General features: G+C 38.7%; 1 protein-coding gene across 1 annotated transcript in view; it reads right to left on the bottom strand.

The window, feature by feature from the left end:
- Positions 1 to 5,674: 5,674 nt before the first annotated feature.
- SLC26A4 (solute carrier family 26 member 4) overlaps positions 5,675 to 23,708 on the bottom strand; it is a 54,443-nt gene continuing 36,409 nt past the window's right edge. The window contains exons 14-21 of the mRNA XM_023183110.1: positions 23,062 to 23,131; positions 20,967 to 21,059; positions 19,949 to 20,044; positions 19,095 to 19,325; positions 16,792 to 16,846; positions 10,984 to 11,129; positions 8,564 to 8,647; positions 5,675 to 5,771 (exon numbers count right to left, since the gene is read on the bottom strand). Coding sequence (XP_023038878.1) covers positions 5,748 to 5,771; positions 8,564 to 8,647; positions 10,984 to 11,129; positions 16,792 to 16,846; positions 19,095 to 19,325; positions 19,949 to 20,044; positions 20,967 to 21,059; positions 23,062 to 23,131 — 799 coding nt within the window. The 3' untranslated portion in view covers positions 5,675 to 5,747. The remainder of the gene's footprint in view (positions 5,772 to 8,563; positions 8,648 to 10,983; positions 11,130 to 16,791; positions 16,847 to 19,094; positions 19,326 to 19,948; positions 20,045 to 20,966; positions 21,060 to 23,061; positions 23,132 to 23,708) is intronic.

Here is a 23,708-nt window from a genome sequence, read left to right as displayed (position 1 = left end):
TCCAGACCTCCTTCTTTTGTATATGGCATAGTCTTGAAGGAATGGGTTAAATGATCCTGCTGTGCTGGTTTATTACAAATCGATGAGCTAGGAAGTGAATGCAGCTGGAGAGAGTAGGCTTGACTACTTTGGTCAACATGCGGAAATAAGAACCATCCTCAAGTTTTGGGCAGTGCCACTAGTTTAAAATGCCTTGACGAGAATCATACCTGGTCTTTCTTGTGAAGAGCCTCTCCCAACTTGCAGTACTGGCTGGCCAAGGACTTGTAAAATTCCTTAACGTCTAAAAGGTGACCTTTACATGCTCCCCAGTATTGCCTAGAGCTCCTTCATGACTGAGGTGGCTGTGGGCAAAAATGAAATTGCAGAGAAAGAGTATGTCCTCGTTGGAGACTCACCAGAAGTCATTGCAAATGAATTCTACAACAGAATATCCAGTGTTCAACTTACCCTGACTACACGAAGTCTAATATCAGAGCTATTCCTCCATTTCAGAATGTCTTTGTTCAGCCATAATTCTGGGAACGGTGTCAGAAGGAGAGGTATATCTGCACTTGGAGTGCATTTTTAAAAGGGTCCCCAGAAGAAGTCTTGTGCTGATGGCATAGTTAAGCTTCTTGATTGTGGTGGTGTTTACACAAAGCTCTACATGGGACAAAATTGCACAGAGTGCCCCGACACACACACGCACACACACACACACACACACACACACACACGAGTCCATGTATAACTGGTGAAATGTGAATAAGGTCTATGGTTTATACCAATGTCAATTTCCTGTTGTTTTTTTAAATTGTGCTGTAGCTGTGCAAGATGTTAACATTGTGGGAGCCTGGGTGAGGGGTGCATGGGAATCTTGCCTGGAATCTTGCCATATATTTCTTTGCAAATTCCTGTGAATCTATAATTATTTCAAAATAAAAAGTTTTAAAGGAGCTGGAACGGGACTCAGAGTATTGGAGCACTTGATCTAAAACAATGTTTTGGGAATCGCCTTGAAACTAGAAGACCTTTTGCAAAAACAGTACCTCAATGTTCACGCCCAAAAATGTTCCTGAAGAAAAGGATGAAGTGGGCTGACTTGGTTGGCATATTCAAAATGTGTATAGACGTTAAGACGGCCTTTAATTCCCTGAAGCTCTGTTAACATACAGGCGAATTCCAAGTCCCTTTTCTGGAGACTAATAGATAAGACAGACAGGCAAGCAGGTGAGCTGTCACAGTGAGTCTTTGGAATAGGCCTAAAAGCTCAGGACACTCTGAATGTCTTATGTACTTAATGACTGCCATTCTCCAATTATGTTGACCTTACTCAGCATCATTGACTTTAGCTTAATGCATTCATCCAACAATATTTATTGCACCTCTACTGTGTGTCTGACACTCTTTACTCTTCTGAATACTTGGGATATGTCCAGGAACAAAATAAAGAACCCTGCCTTGGTGGAGCTTATGTTCTAGTATAAGGAAGGAGGCAGGAAGAGAAACAGCAGTAAGTGAATTACAGAGCATACTAGAAGCTGATATTAATGAACAGAGATGGGTAAGGGGGACCAAGAATTCAGGAGATGGTGTGGCATGTCGGGGAAGGAGTGTTGTTCACTTCTCTGAGTTCTGAAAGGATATGATTATACTGAAATCAATCCTCTATTTGGATTTTATTTTCCTATTATGAAATTCTCTACCCCACCATTCCTTTCTTCTTCTTAGTCTTTCTCTTTCCTCCACCTTTTATTTTACCTTCCTCTTTATCTTTCTTCCATTAATTTTCCTTTTCTTATTTCTCTTCCTTCCCTAATTGTCATTCTTTTTCTCTGTGGTTCTCTTACCTTTTTCTCCCTTGCTTCCCCCGTGACCTTCCTTTCCTTCTCCCCTCCTTGTTTCTACTTTTTCTCTCTCCTATTCTTTTTCTAGCTATTTGTCATTATGTGGCTTTCTTACGGAACTGAACTTCATGTGATTTAACTAAAGTTTGTGTGGCTTTTGTTACCCTGTTAAATTGTTTACATGACAAATGCTACTCTAACTGAAACTAAACTTTCTTCAGATACCTAACCTTATGCAAACGGAAAATAACCCTAATTTCATTGATTCTCACCTCATAGATCTAAGCCCCAGATAGAGGAACCCTCCCCGCAAATATTTTTGGAATATGCAAGGATGCCTCACAAGAATGTTCATAGCAGACTATTCATGAAAGCCCAAAACTGGAAACGACACAAATATCCACAAACAGTAGGATAAGTGGTGGCAAATTTACAACGGAATGAATACTATACAGCAGGGAGAATGAATGAATGATTGCTATATTGAATAAGATGGATGAATCTCATGATTATAATGTTGAGTGAAAGAGGACAGACACAAAAGAAAGGGGAAAAAAGAAATAATCTTTGATTCCATTGCTATGCAATTCAAAAAAACAGGTTTTAGAAGTCAGGACAGTAATTGCCCTTTGGGGCAACCAACTAAGAGGGAGCATGAGAGAGCTTATGCAGTGCTGGTGGCGTTCTGCTTGTTGATCTGGGCACAGGCCACCCTGGTGTGCTTGTTTTGTGAAAATTCTTCAAGCACTACACTGTGATTTGTATCCTTTTTAACGTATGTGGTGCCAGAATGAAAAGTTTGCTTAAAATAATAATAACCATTGCACAAAATAAACTGGAAATATTTGGATAAGAATTACAAAGTTTAACTGTGATATTTGTGAGTAATGTTGTTTATTGCACTGACAAAGCTACAAAAAGAAATTATAGACAAATGGAAGTGATGCTATAAAGAATATCTCATAATGATGACTGATAAGAGCAATGACAAACTTAGAATGAAGTATTTTATTATATTTATTTATTTATTTACTTATTTATATTTAGAGACAGGGTCTTGCTGTGTTGACCAGGCTGAGACTCTAACTCCTGGGCTCAAGGGATCCTTCCGCCTCAGGCTTCCAAGTAGCTGAGACTACAAGGGCATGCGCCACTGCTCCTGGCACATTCTTTATTATATTTAATAGTTTTGTTCAGAAAGGAGACGTCCGAGTAGTTTAAAAGACAACTTTACATTTATTTTTAAATGTGTGCAAATATTTTCAAGTGTGCACGATTTGATGATGTAATTTATTAAAACTCATATACAATACTGGAATCTTATCCTATAGGTTAAATATATAACAAAAGGCAACTTTAATTTCAAGTGAAATTTCCATTGATAATACAAAACAAAAGTATGCTTACTATTCACAAAATACATAGAAGAGACAGTATTCCCACAGTCTGCTTGGGAAAAAAGTCACACTGTGGACTTACATCATCACAAGTGAACCCAGAATTTACAACCTCTAGCCTTGTTGTAAAACCTAACTTTGGTATTTCCTTGAAAAAAGTGAGCAGTGCGTATTTCCTTTATTGAACAAAGGTATTCATTCATATTCTGTAAGACTATTACATTCACTCTTTTTTTTAATTTTTTAATTTTTAATTTTTTTTATTTTTTATTTTTTGAGATGGAGTCTCGCTCTGTGGCCCAGGCTGGAGTGCAGTGGCCGTATCTCAGCTCACTGCAAGCTCCGCCTCCCGGGTTTACGCCATTCTCCTGCCTCAGCCTCCCGAGTAGCTGGGACTACAGGCGCCCGCCACCTCACCAGGCTAGTTTTTTGTATTTTTTAGTAGAGACAGGGTTTCACCATGTTAGCCAGGATGGTCTTGATCTCCTGACCTCGTGATCCGCCCGTCTTGGCCTCCCAAAGTGCTGGGATTACAGGCTTGAGCCACCGCGCCCGGCCTATTTTTTTTTTGAGACTGAGTCTCGCTCTGTCGCCCAGGCTGGAGTGCAGTGGCCAGATCTCAGCTCACTGCAAGCTCCGCCTCCCGGGTTCACGCCATTCTCCTGCCTCAGCCTCCCTAGTAGCTGGGACTACAGGCGCCCGCGACCACGCCCGGCTAATTTCTTTTTTTTGTATTTTTAGTGGAGACGGGGTTTTACCGTGTTAGCCAGGATGGTCTCAATCTCCTGACCTCGTGATCCACCCGCCTCGGCCTCCCAAAGTGCTGGGATTACCGGCGTGAGCCATCGCGCCCGACCTCCATTCCACTTTAGAGAGATGATTTGTTGTCAATATAAGCAGGTAGTGCTGTGAAAATGAGACAGCATTATAATCCTAGTTATGCTGTAACCAGATTTACAACCGGAATTCAGGATCAACCAATTTGTATGATCATTAATCATATTCTTTCAGAAATAGACACATTGTTTCTGGTTGTATTTCCGAAGAAAAACAGAGAAGCCATCTACCTTTGGGCAGGGGTGACTACAGGACTTGAGTGTGTATAAATTTTGGTAAATGCAGGGGTCCTGGAACCAATCCCTGGAGTATACCAAGGGATGATGTAGTTTTCAATCAAGCAAGACATTCTCAGTTGGGGACCTGGGTATTACTTTTCTCTAGAAATGAAGTACAACTTCATTCACTCCAGTGTGATATGTATGGGAAAAGTCCCCAGGACCAAAGCCTGTGTTATATGTAATACCTAGAAAATTGTTGGCACTCAGGAAAAAAAAAATGAATAAATAAAAAGAAAATATATAAAAACTTTTGGTCAAAAAAACCTGTATTTTCCAGTATGTACATTCCAAATGAATGTTTTTATATTGAGTTCATTTAGAATGCTTTGTCTTCAAAAATGCACTTTAAACATAGACTACTATAGGCAGTTCAATTTTTAGAGTTTTTTCTAAAGTGGTCAGAGTTCAGTTAAATATTACTTACTTTATATACTGCTAGAATTTTTGAGAAAAAAATATAAACTCATTTTAATCATTGTGGTTATATAAGCACATCAAAAAATTTTTCACTCAAAATAACACTGTTTTTATGTCAGGTTTTATGTAGATCATACCTATATATGCCTCCATGCAATGATCATTTCTATAGACTAAGATAATTAAAACTGAATTTTTAAACAAAATAATCTGTCATATATTTTTCTTTGATCTCAGTTGTGATCCATGATTATTATCATATCAAAAAATGACTTTTATAAACCATGAAAATCTCTTTATTATTTTATTTGTCTGCATCAGTGTTTCAAAATACATTGGCCTGGTTCTGTAGCTTTTAGTTAAACCATTTCCAGGATCAAAGAGATCCTCAATTCTGGTTATATGTAATAACACTTCATTACTAGGTACTAAGCAAATTTGCATTTTTAAAACTCCAACTTATTATCCAAAGTTATTTTCAAAGGCTTTTATTGATAAATGCATTAATAATTTTATTTCGGCATTTACTAAATGTGACCTTACATGGTGATCAGTGCAGTGCATGGATATCCAGGTTAGTCAAAAATTGATATTTTTTTATGATTAATCATTCATGACTCACCTGACCACAGAGGCTGTTGGGTCAGCACTCACTCTGACTGAACAGAGGTATGCCAGTACCCATGTGAACATTATTACCAAATCTGTGATGTGGATCAGCAGCATATTATAACACCAGCTTATCCTGGATGCTGCCAAATCATCCGAATAATTCTCACCATTTTGCACATGTTAGGGGTAAGGTGTTTATTTTATAAATAAATCCTAGAAACAGTCTTAGTGCTTCTCTTTCAATGGCTTAATAGAAAAAAGAATGAGTGTTTTGAGTCTGAAGAAATAGTCAATGCAGAAAGTGTTTGCATAGGACGTTAGTGAGGAAGTTTTGTCTTGTATTCCTTGCTCATAGAGACCTCCTGAGCCCACTTTCAGGATGCAAGTGTACGCATAGCCTGTGGAAGCAAGGGGAAAACAAAGTGTTGATACAACTGAATTCTCCTTAAGTCTGCATTATCTTTTTTATAAATATGTTTTTATAGTATTGGTTGCTTACTGTTACTCATCTTAGGTGTATAGCATCACAACAGAAATAGGGTAAAAACTTAGTTTTGTATTCATTGTATTTTTTTTTTTTTTTTTTTTTTGAGACTGAATCTCACTCACTGTTGCCCAGGCTGGAGTGCTGTGGCGCGATCTCAGCTCACTGCAACCTCCACCTCCCAGGTTCAAGCAGTTCTCCTGCCTCAGCCCCCCAAGTAGCTGGGATTACAGGTGCCCACCACCACACCCAGCTAATTTTTTTTTTTTTTTAAGTAGAGATGGTGGTGGGGTTACCATGTTGGTCAGGCTGTTGTCAAACTCCTGACCTCAAGTGATCCATCTGCCTCGGCCTCCCAAAGTGCTGGGATTACAGGATTGAGCCACTGAGCCTGGCCTGTATTCATCATACTTTAATTGGTTTTAATTAAGAACAATGATTACTGTTTATTGAGCACTTACTATGTACAAGGCACAGCTCTTGTTACTTTACATGTATCCTTTAATTTTCACAACTCTGTGGTATTATTACTACTTTCCATGAAGATACTAATATGAAGACAGGATAAGTAATTTGCCCTGGGGTGCACAGCTAGTAAGTAGCAGAATGAGGACTAGTACCCAGGTCTATCTGGTTCTAAAGTCCATGCCCTTGAAACCATTGTGCTATATTGTTTCACCATCAATAGAAACCCTCCCTGAATGATTCTTTTATGTGGAAACCAATAAATATCCGATAATACAGCAGTCTTAAGTTCTAATTTTGACCTATGAGTTTTTACTCAAACTAAGGCTGCCCTATATCCATAGAGTCATAAACTACAAGAGCTAAAAGGACTTCTCAGGTCAATAATGACTTTCCTGGGCTCACTAAGCTAGTGGGCCAAGATGCAGGTACTGTGATTTTCACTCTAGCAATGTATTTCCTCCACAAAAATCTCTGCCTGTCATCCTTACTGCCTGATTTCACTAAATGGGGTTGGATGTTTTTCTTTGCAACATTTTTTCAAGACCTAGAAAAAGGCAGAGAAGGCAGGCTTATCAGATTTGATTATGACACCAGGTAGGGGATAGTAGGGTAGACAATATCCTGGATGATAGATTCAAAACACGAAACTGGCCAATGCGGTGTCTCATGCCTGTAATCCCAGCAATCTGGGAGGCCAAGGCGGGTGGATTACTTGAAGTCAGGAGTTCAAGACCAGCCTGGACAATGTAGCAAAACCCTGTCTCTACCAAAAATAATTTAAAACAAAAATTAGCTGGGCATGGTGGCAAGTGCCTGTAATTCCAGCTACTTGGGAAGATGAGGCACACGTGAGAATCTCTCAAACCTGGAAGGGAGAGGTTGCAGTGAGCTGAGATTGTATCACTGCACTCCAGTCCAGGTGACAGAGTAATACTCAGTCGCAAATAATATTAATAATAATAATACAAAATTATGTCAGTAAACAAGAACCAACAAGATGCAATCTAGCAGAAATAGGTGTAGTTCTGTATTAGGGTCAAAACTCAATTAAATAAATATAAGTAGGGAACTCTACTAGACCATAGTTTGTCTGAAAATGCCCCAGTCTTCAGTTGGCCCTGCTCAATAGAAGCCAAAATTCTGATGTTACTATTATGAAAGGAAACACATTTTTAAGCTATAGTAATAGAACATCTTGATGAAATCAAGGTAGGTGATGGTTGAAAAATCTCCATGCTGGCCTGACCACATTTAGAGTTTTGTGTCCCCATCATGACCAGAGAAGCATTGACTGCATGTTTGCAAGGAATAGAAGAAACGAGAAGAGTCTCAACTGGAAGACAGTCTGCTGGAGACATGAGAACTATTCTCAAATATTTGAAGGGCTGTTCAGTGGGAAGGTTTGTGTTGCTAAGGAAGGCAGATCTCAATTCGTTAGGTGGTTACTACAGAAAGGCCAAATTCAGTTTTGTAAGGACAAGTAACCTTTAGAGACTTCCAACCATGTAACAAACTCCCTTGAGAAGCCACTAGTGGCCAATGTCTGGAAATGTTCACCTAAAAGCTGAATGAACATTCATCAAGGATGGTGTAGGAAGGATTTCTGCATGGGCTGGAATGTTAGACTACTTGATTCTCAGAAATCTTTCAACGTTTTACAATTCTGTGATCTTCCTTCAGTGTTCACCTCTTACCCAGTGGTGAAGCTGCAAAATTTACTCAGATGCTACAAGTTCAGGCAAGTTTCCTAGGAATAGTCTGATGTCACAAGAGCATCTGAAATACACAGAATCGGTCTAAGGTGGGGAGAGTATGTTTTTAAAGCCGTTATCAGTCATATGAAGGAAGGTCATAGGGTTTATGTTCCTCACATACTATTCCTGAGGCTTATAAAGTTCTTGGCGTAGAATTTTCCTCTATTCATTTTTTTCCTATCACATGGCCTTCCATCTCTGGAAGAGCAGGATGCGAAGCTGTAGGCAGCAAATCAGGAGCAGTGTGTTGGCTCTTGCCGGTTGCTGATCATCCCCAAATGCCTGGGACAAAAGCTCCCCAAGTACTTAACATCTTCAAGGGAGAATTCTTATTTTCTCTTCTTCGCTGCTATCAAGCCATCTTTTTTGCATTTGGGGGAATTATGCTCTCTGACAGCTCTTAATCAGATATATTCACTATTTGTATTACTCTAATTATTCAGAATGTAATCCAAATATTTTCTTCAGAAGAAACTGATCATACCTCATCCTGGACATCAAGTTCTTCTTCAGTCAGCTCTGTTTCAATTAATTCAAGGGTATCTTTACAGTCTTGAATGAGGGTGATCTTGAAAAAGAGAACACAGGGTGGAAATAGAATAGCATAAACCCACCTGATGCTCCACTGAAAATGATTTGAAGCTTTCCTGGGGCTTCTCATCTGTCTTTACATACTTCAGAATCCTCTTCAGCTGTCTTGTTCTTTTATATTTCCCAACTAAAGATTTTTGTATATCATTTTTTTGCACATTCATAGGTGAACTGGTATAGTTCTCCATTGTCTAAACTCCTTTTCAGCTGTCTTCCCTAACCTCTCGAGTGTATGCCTCTTAACAAGTCACCCCCTCTGCCTAAATGATTCAGCAGTCAATAGTGCATCTCTCAATGGCTAAGCTAAGAGCACTTAGCACAGCATTGAGTGTGCAATGAATGCACATTGAAGAGCTTGTGACTGATGACAATAAACAGTCACAAATGGAATTGGATGGAAATTAATTCTATTGGAGATGGAAACCAATGTCTATGGACTAATTTGGTTATTCAGAAAAGTTCTACTTTTTAGAAGTGGCATGTAATTTAATCTTCTACACAAAGGAAACCTACAATTTTGGCTTTGTGTTTTGCCTGGAAAAGGACATTTTCAAAGCAACTGCAAATATATATCCAGGCTAAAATGACATTTTGAAATGCTACTTAGCTACTTTTCAACTCACAAGTAGCCCAATTCTCTTTGCTAGTATGAGAATGAATTAGAGGGTTAAGTTCCTGTGCAAATGGTATGACATAATGGGAAAGGTGGAGGCTAAGTCTAACTACAAGTTGTGTCCTGAGATAGTCCTGTTATGGTAAAATAAAGGGATAGGAAGAGGGTTGTGTCATTGCAGTCACAATATCTGTGATACAGAGGGACTCTTCTTGAAGGAAAGTACCATAGGTGAGGTTTATTGTCATTCACCTACTTATCACATATAAGGCTTTGTGCTAGACTCCGAGAAGACACAGAAATATGAGCCTCTTGATGTCACAGTCCACCCCACTGTTTAGTGGACCAGTAAGTATATAATACAAGCATTCCATTATGCTTAGTCTATTTGTTCAGGGTCCAAAAAAATCCATCCCAGACACTCACAATGCCTCCCGGATTGCAAACAAAATTGAGTCTAACCTAGTAGGTAAACTCTTGGTTAGTGGTTTTTATGACATTCATGACCTAAAATCTTAGTAAGAATGGGTATAAACAAATAAAATAACTGTTTTCATGTTGAGAAAGAACTTGATACCTTGGTTCCATTTTACTTTTAATTTGGGTCTCTTAAAGATACTTCACATGATCTTGCTTTCTTATCACCTATGGGTTAGAGAATTTTAAGTTGGATAGAAAAAGATTTATGAATTTTCAATGTTAAGCAGTTTTTTTTTTCTTTAAATTTGCAGCTTTACTCTTTTTTTTTTTTTTTTCCTTTTTTGTTTTTAAGATCCACAGCTTGGTAGTTAGGACTAGTATTTTACCAAGGAACACTAAATAGAACAATCTCTCCACTGCCAGTGCCTAAAAAGAATAATATAATATTGTTTCCTAAGTTGGTTTTCTTCAATCAACTGCCAATCTACAATAACAATCTAGTTATTCTATTTTTACAAAAATGGGAAGCAATTTAAAATATCCACGATGTCACTGGAATCATTATCATTATTATATCTTGATAGGTATTTGCTTTGGTTTCCTAAGTTCACTATGAGAAATGAGATTCTTGTACCACCAGGCACACCGTTAGGCCAAGCCCAACGAACCAGATCAGAATGCTCTTCTGGGTATTTGACAGAAAACTAACAAAATGATACCCATAGGAAATCAGGGCATATTCTGAAGCCAGACGCACTACTGTTGTGCCACGAGGCCTCCCATCAGGGCCTATTCTATTTTGTAGGGAAAAATTAACTCTGGGCTTATTTGTGGCTTGATTTTTTAATTGCTTTTGCAAAGATCACTTATGCCCTGATGGATCCTGTTTAAAGACATTTATAATTCAAGATTTTCCAGATTGCTGAGAATTTAAGTGGAATTTATGTACACAAACCACAGATCACAAGATCAAAGATTCAATATTCTAAAAAGGCATTATAGCTAATGCCCACTTTTATTAATAAACCTACACATTGTATAACTATTAAGTACTGGGTACCACCAGGTAATTTCCTATAAACTATCTTATTTAGTCTTCATATCTACCTAGCAAGGTTAATGTTTTTACTTCCATTTTACTGATGAAAAAACTGAGGCTCCAAGAAGTTATATAGATAGCTTAAAATTCAACAGCTAGACTAGATTTGTGTAATGTTTGCCATTTATAGAAATCATGATAGTTTAGAAAAGATACATCTGTAGAAAGGTTGAATATTTACCGTTTCTAAAATGGAATCTTGACCTTCTTGGGATTTCACCTGGTTCTGTAGATAGAGTATAGCATCATGGACTGTCAAAAAGAATGTGTCCTTTCTAATGTTGTCGTCAAAGAATCCACATTGCTCCAGCTTTTCTATCACATAATCTTCAAAAGAAAGACACAATGTTTTGTTAGTTCCTAGGAAAAGAAATCTTTTGTTTGTTTTTGAGACAGAGTCTCATTCTATTGCCCAGGCTGGAGTGCAGTGGCACAATCATTGCTCACTGCAACCCCCACCTCCCAAGCTCAAGTGATCCCCCCACCTCACCCTCCCGAGTAGCTAGGACTACAGGCACACCACACCATGCCCAGCTAAGAAAAGAAACTTTTAAGCATAAACCTATACTAAGTTTCTGTAGCTCTTCCTTTTATTTATTTATTTTTCTCGTATCCAAAATGTGACCCAGCTTTGAAATGACAGTTTCTTTTCCAGTAGCATATAGAATGGTTATCCCATAACTGGTCGTAGTCAACTTTGGTGCACGATCATGTCACTTTGGCCAAGCCAGTGTATCCATCCTCCTACTGCTGTGGGCCAGGCTGCTAATGTTTCACAGCTGTGCCCTTCTCTGGAGACTTTCTCTTGCCCACTGGGAGCTGTGTCATCTAAAGAGGACTGGGCCTGTAATGCCAGCACTTTGAGAGGCCGAGGAGGGTGGATCACTTTGAACCCAGGCGTTCTGGGCAATATGGTGAAACCCCACCTCTACAAAAAAAAATACAAAAACTAGCCAGGTGTGGTTGTGTATGCACCTATAGTCTCAGCTACTCAGGAGGCTGAGATGGGAGGATCACTTGAGCCCAGGAGTTTGAGGCTTCAGTGAGCCACGATTGCACCACTGTACTCCAACCTGGGTGACAGAGCAAGACCCTGTGTCAAATAAATAAGTAAAGAAAGAGAAGTGGGAGGTTTCATCCCCATGCATGGCTGGCCTGCAGCCACTGACTGACTGATACTGGGGGAGAAAGCATGTCCCCTTGTCTCAAGGAGGCATAACCTTCTGGTACTCCTCCTGTGGTGGTGCTCCCTGTGAAATCAGGAATCTATGCTGGACTTCAGAAACCATGTCTTTCACCAGCTTCTTCCCCTTCCCTATCCTGCTCCCCTCACTGCTTCATAAATTTCCTCAGGTGTGCTCTCAATAAATCACTTGTGCGAGAATCCCCATCTTGGGCTCTGCTGCTAGAGAATTCAACCTAAGCATTAGCACTTTCCTACACACATACATTCATAAAGAGACAGACACAGAGACTCACACCCTTGAGAGTCCTTCTGTTGTAAGGAATCTAAGTAATCCCTAGCTTTGCTCTCTTCATAACAATATCCCCCCATTGTCAATATCCACCCCACCCCCACCCATTTTCAAGACACACATTTCCATACATTACCAGCTCTATGGCACAAATTGGAAGTAATATCTTTCTGGGTTTAAAAATGTTCTCAGAGTTTTTACGCTTTTTGTTTTGTTTTTGTTTTTTAAATAATAATAAAGATGGGGTCTCACCATGCTGCTCAGGCTGGTCTCAAACTCCTGGCCTGAAGTGATCCTCTGACCTTTGCCTCCCAAAGTGCTGGGATTACAGATGTGAGCCGCCATGTCCAGCCTATTTATTTATTTAAATCTTAACTCTAGCTTGGCAATTAGAGGTTATTTAAAGGTTGTTCCTAAATATGGACTTAGGAAGGAAATCAAAACAAGGCAGAAAGGAACCAGTAGGTAGGAAAGATGTGGGAAAAAATTTACAAGTATGAAGATATAAAGAAAATTGAAAAGAGAGTAATTTTTTCTTTTGTACAGGAGAGAACCTTATATGGTCAAAATGATAAGGAGAAAAGAAAAGTAAATCTTTGTCCTAAGGTACACTGCCAATTTTAAAAAAGGAAGTATAGGACAAAATGAAGGTTTAAGCAAGTTATAGAAGGTTTGTAGAAGATAAATATCATGAAAAGTTTTATATGATTGAGTTGGCTAAAATTAGAAGGGAATCATTTATAAGTTTTATAAGTTCAATAAAAATTGAGCGTTAATATTAAAGGACACTGATGGAAGGCCAAAGTTTCGGCCCACGTGTTGAACAATAGAGTTTTCTCAGAGGATTGGTTTGCTCTTAATAGAAAATTGTGAGAGGATTTTCTTTATCTTCTAGGTAACTGGCCTAGAAAACAGGGATTTCATGTTTCATCAAGATAACTCTTCTTGTGCTTTGTGCCTTTGAACTCTTTTGTCACTTTGGTTTTATTTCATAGTGACCTATGATCCTATTTTGATCAAATGTTTTAAACCTTCGGTATTTGACAAACTTCTCAAAAATCAAAATTAAGTCTTTTTGACCTTGAACTAACTTTGGGATGTTCCAGAGGACCCTGGAATTTCTTAAAGAATCTATAAAGGAGAGATGTTAAACCAAGTGGCCTTATGTTAAATTATATGAGAAGCACTGTTAAAATAAGAAATGATGTTTAACCTTTTTTGAGCTATATTTATATAGATATGGTATTAATATGTTCCAAAATTATATAACATTCCTAGAAATGTGATATGTCTTGATATAAATGCTACCAGTCATAATTTTGGTTATTTTAAATTGTTGTGTGCCACAGAAATAACCAAATATCCTTGTCAATTGGGTAACTCACATCAGATCTTTAAATATAGCCACTTTAAGTCTTGTTGTCCACAGTTAATTGTTTTATTCTGATACTTTTTCTGAAAGCTCTTTGTAAGCCATTGTAATTCTAAAGTGCTGTGACTTCAAAGAGTCATATGGGAAGAATGAAAAGAACTCTGACAAATACAAGTTTCTAATAACTTTGAATTCATACCATTCGATGGAATTAAACTGCCAGCCAAGATCAAACAGAGCAAGAATTAATTACATGAGACTGAATGAACTGATGAAGAAGAATTATGGGTTTATGGCTTTTTTTATTTGAAACATTGCTAGTTCTTTTAATATTTGTTTTCAAGATTTAAAGAAAATTTTTCTTTAAAGCTATCTGTAGTTTACAGCCACTTGGTTAAACATACTTTTTTTTTTTTTTTTTTTTTGAGACAGGGTCTCACTCTGTCACCCAAGTTGGAGTGCAATGGCACCATCTGGGCTCACTGCAACCTCCGCTTTCCAAGCTCAAGTGATTCTCAGCCTCAGCCTCCATGCCCAGCTAATTTTTTATATTTTTTGTAGTAACGGGGTTTTGCCATGTTGCCAGGCTGGTCTCGAACTCTGAGCTCAAGGCAATCACCCACCTTTACCTCCCAAAGTGCTGGGATTACAGATGTGAGCCACAGCACCCAGCCTGGTTAAGCATACTTCCATAAACAAAAATTGAAACATTTGCTTTTCCCCTCTACCTGATCCTTCCAGAATTTGGAAACTCTTTGTGAGTATTCTTATTTTTCTGGCAATATGATTATTTACATAAAAGTTCAATAAGAATCTGTTCTTTTAAATAGAATACAATTGGAAAACATTGGTTATATTATCAAGGCTTTGACTAGAATATCATATTTGAAAATGTGCACAGAATTCCTGGCTTCAAGGGCTCCTAGCCTTACAGTGAGTGAATAAAAAGTTGTTCCTTCCTGGGAGGCCCAGTAACTTCAAGATATTAGATACATCAGGCAAAGTCTAATATCTGCCTTGGTTTAACTTCATAGCATCAAGACGTTTTAAAAAGTTCAATCTGAGATTCCTTGTCAAAATTTCTGGCAAAGCAATTATTTTTTGGAGACATGGGCTCACTGTGTTGCCCAGGCTATGGTGCAGTGGCTATTCACAGGCACAATCATAGTACACTGAAGCCTTGAATTCCTGGGCTCAGGCAATCCTCTCCCTTCAGACTCCCAAGTAGCTGGGATTGCCAGCATGCAACACCTCACCTGGCTTGGCAAAGCAAATTTAAAATGAGTCACCTATGTAGTTATTCTTGCTGTACTGTGTAAATAATCAATCAGGCCAAGTTTGAGACTAAACTTATTTTGTAAACAAATTGGTCTACCATGATTGTCTTTCATAGAAATGGAGGTGACTACAGAAAGAAAAACATATGGTTCAAAAGAAAAGCATAGTAAAACTGTTCTTAGACTGTAGCCCTGTTCAATGTTTGTGAGTGTTTATTATCTACCTGTAGACTGAACTGGATTCTTAATTCTTCTAGCTTTCACTAATATCTGGCTATAACACTCCAATGAAGACCAAGAACTACTCAATTCCTGAAGCTCTATAAGTTGAAGCTGAACAACTCAGCATACATTTCAAGAGGTGACTCTCATGCTTAAACTGTGGGCCACAGAGTTCACCAGAATGCTGGATGCCACAACAGGAGACAATAAAACTACAAACCAAAATGAGAAGTTGCCAACTTCATGCTGTAGACAGCTCTAAGACTGTCAGAACAAGACTCCCTATCATAAGATTCTTATCCCTTTTAATTTTCCCTTACTTGTGCCTACCTCTTTCACTTGGCAGGATAGTGCTGTAGTTAAAATTTCACAGTCAGTAGCTTCTTTGGGTAACTTACACTTTCTGCTTTAATTTAAACCAGTCATGGAATGCTAGATTACCTGCTAACTCAACAAGGAAGCATCTCTGCAGTTGGTGACACTTCTTGTTGCACATATATAAATACATCAGGTAACTTGGTTAAAACAGGTAGACTCCTTGTCAAGCTATTCAATTTTAGTTGGTTTGGTTCATGGGAACCCTGGCTAAGGAGCATACTATAAACCCTTTGTGTTATCATTCCGATAGTCATAATAGCAGGTACGTTATACCCTCTCAAAGTTTTAATGTTTCCATATAGCCACCTGTCAGACATCAAATGGTTTCTCTCTGAAACAGCAAAAACTCAGAGAAATGCATGATAATGAGGAGGGTACCATAAGCTATATATGACCTCCTGAGACCAGAAACCCAAAATAATGGTAACAGAATAGCACTGATCTCCTGCATTTTGTTCACTCTTACCTAGGTGAGAGCCTGATCAAAAGGGGGGAAATCATCAAATAAAAATGGTAAAGGCCATTGTTTTAGTCCCCTTGAGTTTTGCCCTCCCAGAGCTTTGCAGCTTCTAGTAGCCAGAATGAAGGAGTAGAGCAGCCTTCGGTGGCTCAAGCAGCTCTGCCCATCCTGGGGTCATGCAAGACACAGGCACATAGTAAAATAAAAAATAAAAATAAAAGGCCATTGTTGTAGACTAAGCTCCTGCACTAGGCCCCAACAGACAAAACTAAAAATCAAAATGGAGGCACTCATGCTAAAGTTTCAAGTTATCCAACCTAAACTAAATTGTTATCTGACCTTTGAAGAAATCAGGAGAGAGGGGTAATAGCAAATTTCCCAAAACAGGCCAGTTTAAATTCCCAGTTGGCATAATAAAGCTTTCTCTGCAATAATCCTCATACAAAAAAGTATCCTGACATGACCTCACGTTAACTAATCCATTATTTTCCTATTGTTCTGTCTCACTGTCTCTGACTTGCAAGAAAAGTAACTTTGAACGGACTAATATACCCTTTGTTGTTTGTTTTTGCTGTCTTTGGCCTTTTCTGTCTATAAAACCGACCTCTTCCGCTTAGTTGCTTGGAACACTTATTCTGTTTTACGGAATGAAGCATTGCCAGATTCTAGAATTGCAAATAAACACAATTGAGATCTTTAAAAGAAAAAAAAAAAGGCCTTTAGACATAATGTGCCCACAGTCCCAGGTAGGAGAAAGGGCTTAGGGGAAAGTCTTACAGGTAGATATGTAGATATATGTATTTACCTTGAAGTGATGCAAAATACACATTCACATCAATTCTTTGGAATTCTTTGACAATCTAAAAATAAAAAAGGAGAGTTTGTAACAATTAATAACCTTATCTGCCCATAATTCAGTAGCATTCAGTTACTTGCTCAGGAGAAACATCATTACTTTCACGGTTAATCAGGACTTTAAGGAAAGGTTATTATTGCAAAACCATGGAGGTTTTCAACCTACAGTAATGGTATAATTAGGATTAGTTCTCAAGAGATGGCAACATGCAGCGCTCAATAGCACAGCACTTGATAGCATGGAGGTGCTAAATAAATATTTGTGGAAAGAAGAGAGTACAGGAGGCTTCTTAATATAGGCCCTGCTGATTGGAGAAGAGATATGGGTGTGGCTATGCTCATCAGGTTCAAAATGTTACAACTGACCTAAAAGTCAAGGCCTCTACTTTGAATGTCAGTGTCCTGACTGTGATTTCATGCTACAGTTTTACAAGGTGTTACTCACTGGGAGAAACTGGGTAAGGGGTACATAGGATCTAAATATTATTCCTTAAAACTACATGTGAATTTACAATTATGTTAAAATAAACATTTAATTTTAAAAAGTCAAGACACAAGACCCTTGGTCAATAATAAAAGAGAATTTGAGAATTGTGGAGGAACACAAATCAAGACCTCTGTTCAAGTATAAAGTTTGGAGTCTTCTTTAGCTATCATAATATTTGAAAGTAAATATTTGTTGTGTGGGAAATATTCTGGCATTAAATATGTTAAGACTCTCCCCAAAGTAATTCATTAAACTCTCTGGCCAATACAATCTACAGTGGATCTCAGCCAATGCTTACAGTGAAATGTACAACAAAGAACAAGAGTGTTTTCAAATGAGCTAATAACAAAATCTGCTAAGAGAACTAGAACAGAATCTGTCAGCATATTCTCATACTCTTTTGCCAAGCACAATCACTTCTCTACCTTACCTACCTAGTACACACATCCTGGAATCATTTCCTCCCCTTACAGAGGTAGCAAAGAAGCCCTAGCTAAGCTGAATCTCAGTTAGGAGTCAGCTTTATATTATTACATCTGATTGTTGGCGTCTTGACCTGCTTACTTTTCTGCCTGACCTTCTTGATACCTACCTGAAGCTTCACCTAAACTTGATGCTTCAGGTGATGTTCTATTCATCTTCCTTGGAGCACTTACTACAGTTGTTATTTAGAAGATGACTTAATGTTTGCCTTCTCCTCCAGACTGCTAAGTCCCACGTAGGTAGAAACTGTGTCTACTTTATCACTAGTCTCTTGTGCCTGGCAGAGTGCTTAGCACACATTAGGCATTTCACATCTATTTGTTGAAAGAATTAATGATCTTCAGCTTGCATAACTGGTTTCTGATATCATTAATGTTTCTAATGTTTCTATCCTGCATACTTCTCAACTCTTGCTTTGACTTTCCAGATGCCTGACCTGCCTCCTACTCTAACCTCTTAATAATGCCTGGTTTTTCCAGTCCTACCATACACCTGGTATTCCTTATTCTGTTGCTGTTAACATAACAAATAGAAATGTAATACTTAACAAACTTTTGCCCATTTTTTCTTCTTTTCATATTCCATGTGCTGTACATTCTCAGAAAGATAAAACATAATAAATGTGAATTAATTTGCTGGGGAGTATCTCTGAACGAGATATTCTTTTTTTTTTTTTTTTTTTTTTTTTTGAGATGGAGTCTCACTGTTGCCCAGGCTGGAGTACAGTGGCACAATCTTAGCTTCAACCCCCGCCTCCCGGGTTCAAGCAATTCTCCTGCCACAGCCTCCTAGCAGCTGGCACTTTGTATTTTTGGTAGAGATAGGGTTTCACAATATTGGCCAGGCTGGTCTCGAACTCCTGACCTCATGATCGACCTGCCTCAGCTTCCCGAAGTGCTAGGTTACAGGCGTGAGCCACCATGCCCGGCCTGAACCAGATACTCTTCTAAACACCTTATATCTATTAGCGTATTTAATACTTGTAACAACTTTAGAAGGTAGATACCATCATTACCTCCATATTACAGACGAAGAAACTGAGATATAGACAGATTAAGCAACTTGCCCAGGGTCGTTACTGCTAGTAAGTGGTGAAGCCAGTATCTACCCCAGGTAGTCTGGTTCCAGAGCCTATGCTTTAAAATATTACACATTTTTACAAAAGCATTCACCTGGAAGAACTACAAAGCCCATGTATGTGCCCTGTTACAATACTGGACAACTCACATCATTTTACTATTGCCAGAGCTCCGAATGTATAATTCAGGAAACCAGAACCTTACCACCCTCAGTGACCTCACTCCAACAACGTCCAGGAAAGATATAGCTCCACAGTCAAGCACGAGGCTATGGATTGGCACTTTGGGAACGTTCACTTTGACTGGAAGCTCAGAGTTCCAATCCACTTGAATCTCTATTTCTTTGGTTGGGGTATCAAGTTCCTCCGGATCTTCAGTGTCTTCATCAGGTTCAAAAGCATTATTTGTTGAACCAGCATCACTTATGATGCCATTCTAAACAAAGAAAACACTGTCAACTTAATTGTGAAAGATTTGAAATGTCTTTCAACCATTCATATCAAATTATCCAAAACTCCTACACACTGTTCCTTGGTAAGCAAAACATCAAGGAGATGAATTATTAAGGATGAATTTCACCTCAGCCCAAACTTTGATGTTGTCTAGGAAGAAAACTGGGAGAACAGAGGAGCCAGGAAACTTGTTTTCTGGAAGATTGTGGAACTTTGCCAAGAAATACACTGGCCAGAGGGTCTGAGTAAAAGTTAATAGCTCAAAAGTTTATGGACTTACTGCCTTCTCTGGTGGGTAGTTTTCTGGCATTGAATTTGCACTTATTTTGTTCCTTTCAGTAAAAATAAAGTATAAAAAATAATGCAGACGCTCTTCATGGTGGGGGAAAAAATCACATCCTGTGTTTCCAGGCAGCGCTGCTGATTTTATTTCATTCCCTTCCACTCCCTCTTGCCTATAAGAATAGCTCAGTTGTTCTTTGACAAGTACATGTCATTTGTTCATTCACATCTGGATACTAAAGGGGATAGATTTAATTTTAGACCTTCTAACTGCTCTCATCAGGGAAAGGAAAGAATTTAAGCGGGAAAAGAAAGATGTCTCACCTTTGTTGCTCTTAATTGTCCATTTTTTATGAGTTTCTGTATTTTCCTCAGTGCTTTCAGCCTCTTATTATATACTCTAATGGCATCAAATCCAACCTTTGGAAATAAATGTCAAGTTACTTAAAATGCCTGGAACCTAAAGCTTGTTAATGGCCACTGTTATCTGTTATCTGGAAAGGCTATTTCTCAAAGGGTATAATTCCTTGAGATATCCTGCCAAAACAGAAATTGTACGGTCTGGTGGAGGAGATCTCTGTCTACTCCCAGGCTACCCTACTCCTACCCGGAAGCTCAGGGAAGACAGTAGTATATTAAAGGCACCAAGACAGTAAAAGACAAAACAGGAAAAAAAAAAAAAACACCAAATACCCTCTTTAGCTTTAAGTCTGGGTTTTCCAAATTCCCTTGGTATCACAGAGCCCTTTTATTATTGCAAAATCTGTGAACATTCCTCTGAATCAGTTTGCCCTGGAACTCACTTAGAAAAACACTGATTTAGAGGCAAACTCCAAGTTCAAAGCATAGCATGGCATTCAGTACCAGAATTTTCTACTTATTTATTCCAATAGTATTTTTTACTTTTTGCTGCAACTGGGCAACCCTACCTCCGATATCTGTTTCCACTCACATAGTTCTCAAACAATTGACATGATTTCTTTCCTTCCGCCAACTGCCACACAAAGCCTGTTAGTCTAACTAACCTGGATCTCTTCCTTCTATGAACTCTCAACTGTCTATACTACTTATTTGGAACTTACTCAAATTCTGCCTAGAAACATCTCTAATGTTTTTGTCTGGCATAGTTATTACCACCTGGATTTTAACATATGTGTTTTTTAATCCCCAAATAGACTGTACATTATTTGAAGGCAAGGATGTTATATTTTAATTCTCATTGCCCTACACAAAGGGAAGAGGGTATAGGTCCTATTCCTGGTTGGAGCCCAATAAATACTTGTAGAATGAATGAAGTCTCAAAAGAGGTTAGAAAACAAATTTCTAGTGATAAAATACTTACTGTGGACTTGATACATTTTTTAAAACCATCAACATTGCCATAGAAAATAGGACTGGAAAATCTAAGAATCTTCACTCCTTGAGGTTCTTCAATCTGGCATTAAAAGAAATTGTCTGGGGTTAAATAATTTCAAGCCTCAAGTATTTAATTACATTTCTGGCTATTTAGCAAGGAGCCAGGTCACAGTTGCTCAGAGGAGCTGGGTAGCAGCACTCAACTTTTCTTTCTTTCTTTCTTGTTAGTTTGTTTGCTTGTTTTTGAGATGGAGTTTCACTTTGTTGCCCAGGCTGATGTACAGTGGCACAATCTTGGCTCACTGCAACCTCCACCTCCTGGGTTCAAGTGATTCTCCTGCCTCAGCCTCCTGAGTAGTTGGGATTACAGGTGCTGCCACCACGCCCCCCTAATTTTTCCATTTTTAGTAGAGACAGAATTTCACCACATTGGCCAGGCTGGTCTTAAACTCCCGACCTCAAGTCATTTGCCCGCCTCAGCCTCCCAAAGTGCTGAGATTACAGGAGTGAGCCACTATGCACGGCCTCTTCAACTTTTCTTCAATAGGGAGGCAACCTAGGAGGCAGCAGGTTACAAAAACTTTTGGACTTCTACAGTCTCATAAAAGGTCAAAGTTAGAAAGGGCCTTAGAAAGCAATGTATTCAACCCTTTGATTCCCAGATGAAGAAACTGAGGCTTAGAACACTGCCATGATTTGCCTGAACTTCCTACCACTGACTCTCCTGATTTTGCTAACGTTCTTTAAAAGTAGCAAAGAAAAAAAAAGCAAAATCAAGGGGATTTGTGGAACTGAGGCCTATGATATCATCTGCTGTTCTCACCCTGACGTACAATGGCTACACCCAAAATATAACCCATGAATCATAGAATCATAGACTTTCTAGTCTTCAGGAATCAGCAATTTTAGTCTAGCAACTTCAGATGAGAAAACTGAGGTCCTGAGAGGCTGAATGACTTGGGCAAAGTCTCACCAAGATGGAGCCTAGAAGTCAGAATTCCCTAACTCAGCTTAGAGCTCCCTGCCCCAAAGCCAAAAACATCTCTAAATTATTTTAACTCTTAATGGTGTTTGGCTCAACATAACATAAAGATCGCAGAAATAAATTAAGTAGCAGCTACTGAAATCCCAGGTTAATGTCCAACTTTTTTTTAATGTTAAGGTAAAATTAGACTACAACTTCGCAGGGTTCACATTATTATTATTATTGTTATTGCTAAATTTGTATTTTCTTAATTTACTTTCTCTGCTTTTTTATCTTTGTTTCCTCTAGTCATCACTAAGCAATTTTATTTGCAGGTGACACAACTCAATCAATGGGATGTTTAATTTCTTTGTTTTTCATTTCCTGTGTCATATATTATTTCTTCTAATTCCAGGGATAAAGCAAAGTGTCAAATAATAAGTTCTTGGTCATAGAGAACTTGATAATCTCTTGTTAGAACTGAATAAAGAAAATCTTACAGAAGATAAGAATTATATCCCAGATAAATACAATTTTGGATGAACATCTAGAAATTGCCTATTATTTTTAAATTCCTCTTACAATGGTTTTATATTAAAATGACATTCAGCTGGCCAGGCGCGGTGGCTCACGCCTGTAATCCCAACACTTTGGGAGGCCAAGACCAGCAAATCACTTGAGTTCAGGAGTTTGAGACCAGCCTGGGCAACATGGTGAAACCCCGTCTCTACTAAAAATACAAAAATTAGCCAGGCGTGGTGGCATCTGCCTGTAATCCCAGTCACTAGGGAGGCTGAGACAAGAGAATCACTTGAATCCAGGAGGTAGAGAGTGCAGTGAGCTAAGATCATGCTGCTGCACTCCAGCCTGGGTGAAGAGACTCCATCTAAAAAGAAAAAAAAAAAAAAAAAGACATTCAGCTAGCAGGGACAAAATTCATATAAGACATGGGTGTCAGAAGGTGCATTGGATCAAAAGTTTTCGTGGCACCCCCTGTGGACTAACAGACTTTCCCAACAGGTATTTCTCCCTTTGGCTACCTTGTACATAAAACAGAGCTGCTGAAATTTCAGGCTAGTAAACCCAAGTCCAGCAAATGTCTCACAAAGGTACTTACATTTTTGTAATTCTTGGTACTTTTGTAGATATCTGTGCTAGGAATGCTTCCAAGGCCATTCCAAGAAGGACTAGAAGAAAAAATATCAAGGTCAAGATTTTTTGGAACAGCCATATTTTGGAATAAAAAGTTAAAAACAACAGCTACTAAAGAGCCCATCATTCTGGTGTTTTGGACTCTGTCTTTATTGCAGATGACATTTTCCTGTAGCTAACTCTGAAATGAACAGCTGGTGTTTGTGTGGAATCGGCAGGGGAGGGGAGAAACTGTGCCTCTCTTCTGATGGCTGAGAGAAGTAATGAGCATCATACTTGCACGTGCACAACACGTTATAGGATAAGCAAAGAGCTTTCACGCGTGTGAAATCTTATTTAAGCCCTGCCATAACCCTGAAAGGTCATCAGTATTATCCTGATTTTTATTGTTAAGTAAACTTCTTAAGAGAAGTAAGAAAAGGCCTGGAGGCAAAGGGCAGCAGAGTCTCTGTCTTTAACCCCTTGGTCTCGCAGTGCCTGGCACTTCTTTGTGACTTAGTCATCTTTTATAGAAATAGGAGACTGGGAGGACTAGAAATAAGTCCTTCCTGTCAACCAGACTATTGATTTCCTGTTCCTGATGCAATCAGATAAATTCCGTGATTCTTCATG

Source organism: Piliocolobus tephrosceles, chromosome 8 (genome assembly GCF_002776525.5).
Source record: "Piliocolobus tephrosceles isolate RC106 chromosome 8, ASM277652v3, whole genome shotgun sequence".
Classification (NCBI taxonomy): Eukaryota; Metazoa; Chordata; class Mammalia; order Primates; family Cercopithecidae; genus Piliocolobus; species Piliocolobus tephrosceles.
This window is presented reverse-complemented; position numbering and strand designations above follow the sequence as displayed.